The sequence below is a fragment of the Carassius gibelio genome, chromosome B4 (genome assembly GCF_023724105.1).
Source record: "Carassius gibelio isolate Cgi1373 ecotype wild population from Czech Republic chromosome B4, carGib1.2-hapl.c, whole genome shotgun sequence".
In the NCBI taxonomy this organism is placed as follows: Eukaryota; Metazoa; Chordata; class Actinopteri; order Cypriniformes; family Cyprinidae; genus Carassius; species Carassius gibelio.
In genome coordinates, this window is record NC_068399.1 from 11,557,885 (window position 1) to 11,565,166 (window position 7,282).

The 7,282-nt window shown below is 43.6% G+C and overlaps 1 protein-coding gene across 1 annotated transcript; it reads right to left on the reverse strand.

The window, feature by feature from the left end:
• Window positions 1-536: 536 nt before the first annotated feature.
• On the reverse strand, window positions 537-4,557 carry LOC127956938 (uncharacterized). The gene is made up of 2 exons (XM_052555266.1): window positions 1,026-4,557; window positions 537-983 (listed from the first exon to the last, which is right to left on the reverse strand). The coding sequence occupies exons 1-2, from the start codon at window positions 3,435-3,437 to the stop codon at window positions 537-539; spliced, it is 2,859 nt and encodes a 952-aa protein (XP_052411226.1). The 5' UTR covers window positions 3,438-4,557.
• Window positions 4,558-7,282: the final 2,725 nt, after the last annotated feature.

Below are 7,282 nucleotides of genomic sequence, written 5' to 3' on the forward strand. Positions count from 1 at the left end.
ACAGATAATAGGGAGAGAGAGAGAGAAAAGAGAGAAAGAAACAAACAAGGCCTGTCTTTGGTTGGACAGGACAGTCGCTTTGCTTCGTGGGCGGCGACTGGGTTTAGCTTGCCCTCGCCCATGTTTTGCAACATCTTGCTGCTGGCATGACGCTTGCTTCAGTGTTTTGTCAGTGGCTCTGGTGCTGCGTGGTGCAGCACATGCTGCGTCATGGAAATATATTGGCCTTATCCCCCTTTTGCTCCGTGGCATTACACGCCCTGGCATTGTGATGTCAGACGGTGCACAACCCACAATATTGTTCTGTGCACGCAGCATGGTTTGTGTATCATGCTCTGGGGCTTTGGTTGTCAGTGACAGTAGACTGGTTGCCAGGGTGGATGGAGGGGTCTGAGAGGTGGTAAAGCAAAGTCATTATCAAGGTTTCAGAAGCCCGCATGTCCGCTATGTTGGTCTGTGTAGACAACGGAGCCTGCGTAAGCGATTCTGAGGTAGGCAGTTTAGCTAGTAAAGTTCTTGTGCTGTGTGTAATCACTTCAACCTTGAATGTGGGTGGGTTGGGTTGGGAGTGACCACAGAATGTTGTTTAGTGTGCCAGTTTTGGCAAGGGTGTCAGTGTGATCTTTAAAGTCCTCGTCTAGACTTGGTAACTTCGAGTGTCCTTTTACCTTCTTCCAGTACACGATCACATTGTGTGTTTTTGTGATGTTATCACATTGCTGGAACAGGTGTTGGTGTTTGACATGCTTGTTGTTTGCAAGTGTGAGTCCGAGTTCCACACATTCAGGTGAGGATTGGAAGAAACCCAGCGTGTGGTGTAAGGTTTGACCACCTTGCAGGTTGAGCCGAACAGCGACCCCTTTGGTGTAAGCTGGTACCACCGTACCCTGTTTGTTGACTAAGGTACAGAGGCTTGAACTTGGGCCTGTTGTTAGGGCGTTGTACTCATGGCTGGCTGCTGGGGTTCCCGTGACCTCTGTGACCTGACCGTCTGGCTCTGTGGGAGTTCCCGTGACCTCTGCGACCTGACAGTCTGGCTCTAGCAACCTGTGTGGCTGGAGAGAAAGAGGTTCTCGCACTTGAGCAAAGTCTTTTAGCTGTTTGAAGTTCAGAAAAGGGTCAAAGTGTTCTAGCAGGTCTTTGTCGATGAGCAATGTGTGAGTGTTCATTGGTGGGACATACATGGGATGTATTAGACTCATCGGAACGAATGTCAGGTGAATGGGAACAACCTGTTCAAACTGGATGTCATCCTGTCTGTACACCTGTACATTCAGTTCATAAGTTTGAGGTGTAAGAGTTCGATCTTGTCTCTTAGCTTCAAATTGGAGTCTTTTGAAAAGGTAAGATGAGATCACCGTCAGGTTTAATCCTGTGTCGATCAGGTCTTCCCTGTTGACTCCTTTTCGGCCCACCCCCTTTTTGACAAGGCTGCCCAGGAATGTTGGCATCAGGGCAGGTGTGACGATCTGTGGTTGGTGAGGACCGGTCTTGTGTAGCTCGCTGCGAAGGCAGGTAGTCAAAACAGCGTTTTCTGGTACCTTGTGTTTGTGGTACCTGGTGTGAGGACCTGTGCTGTCTCGTTCAGGGTGTGCAGCTGTTGACTGTGGAGCTTGGGTGTTGTTGTCACTTTGTGCTGTAACAGTTAGCTCTGTGGTCTGTAGATGACGGGCAGTGTTCTGGGTGCTTGGCTCATCTTCCTTGTGAGTTTTCATGTGAAGAAGATCTTTCAGCACCCTCAGGATCTCTGCTGTCTCAGACGTGGCTGCACTGTGTTTTTCTGACGTGGGCTCAGGACTGAGCTTACCAGTGTCGAGTCGAGAGTGGTTCCACTGCCGGATGTTGGGGCTTTGTGTCCTGGATGGTAGGAATTGCTCGCTCTGGTGCGTTGGATGAGCACCATTACGATTGTGTTGCCCTCTGCTGGCTTGGAGCGGTATTGACTCTCTGTAAAAATGTCTGTGACTGTGGTGTTGTAGGGTGCCATCTAGGGTTAACTCCAAGCAGTGCTCAGAGACAGAGACTTTGAGTTTTTTCACAGTCTTTTCACAAATAGTCTTTTGCTTGGTGCAAGCTTTGTGGGCTAAGTTCCGTAACTCTTGTGTAGTCCTGTTACGGGGACACGCTGGCACTCTGAGATGAAAACTCCAACTGGCATGTAGGTTTGGGAGGAACAGAGTTTTTAAGTTGAAATCCTGTTCCATACCTGGTTCGTTGCATGCTCCGAAGTGGGTGTTTCGTAGCTGACTACAGAAAGTCTGTGGGTTTTCAAATCGGCCCTGTTTGAGGTCCATAGCAATAAGGAGCCCATGGTCTGAGTTTGGATCAGAGAATTCAAGAATCAAAGTCTGTGGCAGTTGCTGGTAGTACGCTTTGACAGTCTCTGGTTGACGATCCAGAAAACAATGCACATCATGGCTGGACGTGATTTTTAACAGGTACAATGTGTTCACATCTGTCACGTTGGCGACAGTTTGCACATGAAAGTCAATGGCTTGTAAAGAAGCATTCACGTCATGTCCTCCTGCAGGATCTGGAATGAATGTAGAGATGCTTCTGGCTAGCTTGTGAAGTTCTCTGTGAGCAGTGCAGGGTTTGGTGACATGCGTTCTCTGGAAGGGTTCTCTTCCCTCCGTTGTTGACAGATGTTCTTGTAAGCTGGCTGGTGATTTCCTTAGAAGGGAGATTACACCCCCTTTTCCAGCTCTGGGTTCCTGGCTGAAAGGGTTGGAGTGGCGGCCCGGGAGAAATTTTGTGGTGTGCGTTTCTCCGATCCAGCCACTCTGTAATCTGTGAGATTGTCTCAGTTCGGTGTGAACAGTGTCAAGTTCATCTTGGAGCTCATCTCTCTGCAGAGTAAGCTTGTTGAATTTAGCTCGGGCCGCTTGCAAGTGTGTTTTGCAGGCCCAGGTTTTATAGTCTCTTTCTTTCAGTTCAGTCTCTGCTCTGTTTAGGAGAGCGTCGCCTTGCTGGAGTTTTTTTTTGAGTTCTTTTCTGGCTTCTCTCTCCAGCTGTTCTCTTTGATCTGTGTCGAGGCGAAGATCTTGCAGGGCATTGTGAAGTCTTTCAACTCCTTTCTGTAGCTCTGGATCTGTGTCGTCCTCTTTCTCGCGCTGGTTCTGGGTCTCGAGGAGAAGCTGATCAAGATGACTCTGGGTTGGGGCCTGGTCCTTCCAGGCATCCTCCGCGATGTTGCTCCGTTCACTGAGCCGTGCCTGGGCGACGAGAATGGGAACTAGGCTTCCGAAGATCCTGGCGAGTTCTCTGTAGTAGTCGCTTTGGTTTGGATCGCGTGCCATCAGTTCATCTAGCTCGGTGTCTAGTTGCTCTGGGTGCTGCAGGTTACTGGCGTCCTTGGGCAGGAAGGGGGTCGTCACTGCTTTCAACCATGTCGAGAGGTGGCCCCCGTGGACTGCTGGACTGGATGCCTGGAACATCCTGATTCTCTGTCGGCGAGAGAAGCACAGCACACACACACAAAAAGACCAATGCAAGTTCGTTCTACGTTTAACGAGCTATATTCATACGGGCTGTGCCGTTTATGAGAATTTTGGGGCTGACTGATGCAAACAGTCAGCCAGTTAAGTAGCCAATTAACTTGGGTCAACGAAGGACCTGAAATGGAGATTTGACAGGCAGTAGCCTAGCGGGTCGTGTGATGACACCGGCTGCTGGTGGTCGCTCTACTATTTAACTTCGTTGGTGGCTCCCAGGTTACTGTCTCTATGTGAAATGAAAGAAACAAATCACAACAGAACAGAGGGTAGAAAAAGATCAAAGTGAAACAACACTTGAAATGAGATACAAACAATAGAAACACAATGTGTTAGTGAGAATGAGGAGGCCTAAGCCTACTGCTAGGTTTTTAAGATAGGGCCAACAGGTGAGTTGGGTAGGAAACCTAGAAATATGGTGTGGCTTAAAGAAGCAAAAGGGTTAAACACTTAAAATATATCCGGGGGAATATCTAATATTCTGTGGATTATAATAAGTGGATAGGTTTTATCACTTTTGGTTCACCTGGGTGAATTGAAGTCATTCAGGTGGGAACCAGTGGCTTGGTCAACCTCCCCGGTGCTCCCCAAACACTGAACTGCAGTGTCCCCGGTCCTCCGTTACTCTGGCGTGGCGCCGTCTCGAACGGCTTGTGACTTTTAGCACAACCTTTGGAGTGCCAAAATTGCTGATGTCTCTTGAGACAAGAGGGACCGAGTTTCACTCGCAGCCAGTATCGGTAACACCGGTCGGGCAGCCTTGCTCACTGGAAACCTGAGATGACTGTCCAATCACCAAGGGAGTTCTACAATCAAATACACAAAGGATGAACAAAGGAAACTTAAAGTTAATTAAGGTTTGGTTTGTTTAACATCAATTGAGTAACTATATGTAGAGAGGAAAGGTAACAGCTTTACCTAATCATGATAAAACAAAACAAAGGAATTATGATAATAATGGTAATTATCAAAATAACCTAAGTCACAAGAGAGAAGCAAAATAATAAACATCAAATAAAAAAAAAAAAAACAGGAATGAAACAAGAGATAAGGAGTAGCTGGTTTTCACCACAAAGGGGGGGGGGGGGGGGAGTACTGCTTCTCTGTCTTTAACCTGCTGAGCAGAAAACTTAATTCAAATTCAAAATTCAAAACTGGTTTAAATCAAAATTTAAAATAAGCATGTATGAATTAAAAAGGAAAATCTGAATAATATCCTATAATAACCATTGATAGCTTGTAAGTTATCATTAATGATCATGAAATTAATCAAACAGTGTGAGATTAATCAAAAAGGGTAAAATTGGACATGCAATTCAAACAGAATGGAAAAGACAGAGGTATGTTAGTCGATTTAACAGGAGACTGCCACTAGATGGCTTACCTTCTAAGTGGGTCAATCAGTGGTTGACCTGACACATCTAGATTTCCACTATTAACAATTACATTTTAATTCAAATCATGTTTGAACCAAACTCAAAGTAAATGTAAACAGTCAAAGGCAGGGAACATTCTTTTGTTTCCCTGTAATAATATTCGCACGAGCAAAGCTGTAAATGCAAATAATTATCGAGAATTTAGACATCCAATTCAAATATACATCACAGGGGATTATAAATTAGCAATCAGAGCGCATTATCTGAAATGGCCACAGGTTGGCAGCTTTGCACTCATGCAAGCTGGAATCAGAAAGCAGGGTGTACCCTGAAATTTCTAACCCACACGTTCCCTCTGGTGTTTAGATAGCGGAATTACAATTTCAATATGACTTAGAAATTATCTGATCGTTTGTCAGGCTGATTTTCTGCATCAAAAATCACAAGTAACAAACCAAAGGTTTTAATCTCTGAGGTGCTATATTAACATAGGTTGAAGAAGGATCCGTTCACTTCCAAAACACAACTGTAATAAAAACAGGAATTTTCCAACTGTTGACTCCAATAAACATTTATCAAAATAGCACTTATGATTTAAATGTTTTAGGTTTAAAAATCGGTTAGCTAAGCCAATTTTAGACCAGGAGTTTTTATCGTTTATTTTTTTTTTTTGAATATCATGTGGTTTACCACAAATTCAATAACGAGGCCTTTTTAACTGAATCAGAGGAACATCGCTCAGGTTCAGATTTACATGTTGCAACTATTAAAAGATTTCTTTATCTTTTAATTATTCATATTAAAATGTTCTCACTGTAAAAAGATTTTGGTCTTTCTTAACAGGATACTTTTAACGTTATACTGCAGTTTACTTTCATTAAAAATAACAGTGACTATACTGTTGAGTTTCTACAAATATCTAGCGCTGACTGACCAGCTTTTTGCCTCAGTCAGTTGAGTGAGTTCGCGTCTTGCGACTTATCTCACCAGTAACGTTACATAATTTCATAACGCACGTGCAGAAATTATTAAAAACCATATACACAGATTGATTGCTCACAAAACGAAGTTTGAAATGCCCGCGTTTCTTCACCATAATGTAACAACAATGAGTTTTACATAGTAATTAACTCAAATGATATATAGGGAATTTGAATAATTAATCAGGAATATGATTAATTTATATCTCAGATGACAGTTACATTAAATTTGATTGATTATGAAAAATAGCTCAATTGCCTATAACAATAAATAATCACAGGGCACTGTAACTTACTCATTAATATGTCAATATTACATTCTTCATATCAATTATTGTGATATCTCTTACTGTAAATTACTGCAAATCAAACCGTGGTATGTCCAGCAAACCACTGTAGACCTATCAATTTTCAATAAAGTTATCACGCCTTATAATTCAAGGAAAAGTATTCTCTGGCCATGAAAATATTATCCTATCCTTATGATAAATTTAGTTTCTAAATTTAGAGCTTGTAGCTATAGATCAGACATCTCAGTGACTCGTAATGTGAGTGGGGTGGAGTCCAAGCCAATCGTCAGTATATGGGTTTTTAATAATTAAACTAGTAATACATCAAACTACAAATCACACAGAGTAAATATGCATACGACAATACAAACAGTAAGCTTTATACAAGACATAACGAATCTAAATAAAAGAGAGAGAGAGAGAGAGAGAGAGAGAGAGAAAATAGAATGAGATCACATAAGGAGCTCAGGTATGAAAATCATAGTCAGTAACTTTTGGAAGCCAACAACAAATCAGATCATAACAACACTTTAAAGCAGCATTTAAATCTCCATAGAAAAGTGATACTTGCAGAGTGTCCAATGTGAGCTTTGCGCGGTGTTCCTTTTGAAAACAGCGGGCGTGTGCCGGAGGCCATGTGACACGCGTGCACGCTGCGCTGGCTCTTGGCGTGAGCGTGGAGCACGTGGTCCTTTGTTCTGTCCTCGCGCGGTATTTGAAAGGTTCAACAAACATTGTTCCAGAATTCGTCTTCCTTGCGTGGAGAGGCGAATAGTTGAATAAACTTAGTAAAGAAAAGAAAAGAAACGAACGAAACGAAAGCTTCTAAAGGAGCCATTAAAATGGCTTTTTTTCTCTCAGCCCCTGTGCTGAGGGGGTTTGCGCTTAGGCCGCGCGGAAGCAACGTTGGAGAGCAGCGTGTCCGAGAATGGAGAATGAGAAGAAAAGAAGAGGGAGTGGACCTTGTTTGGTCAATTCTTATAGCTTGAAATAGTTCACGCCCATTTTCGAGGGAGCATCCAATGAATGTCCGCGATCTGAAGCGGAGGGAAAAGTTCCTTTGTCTCTGTGGAGGCAACCCCCCGGTGATCTAGTGCCTGTCCGATTCCATCAGGGATATTTCTAGCAAGTTTGTACTTCAG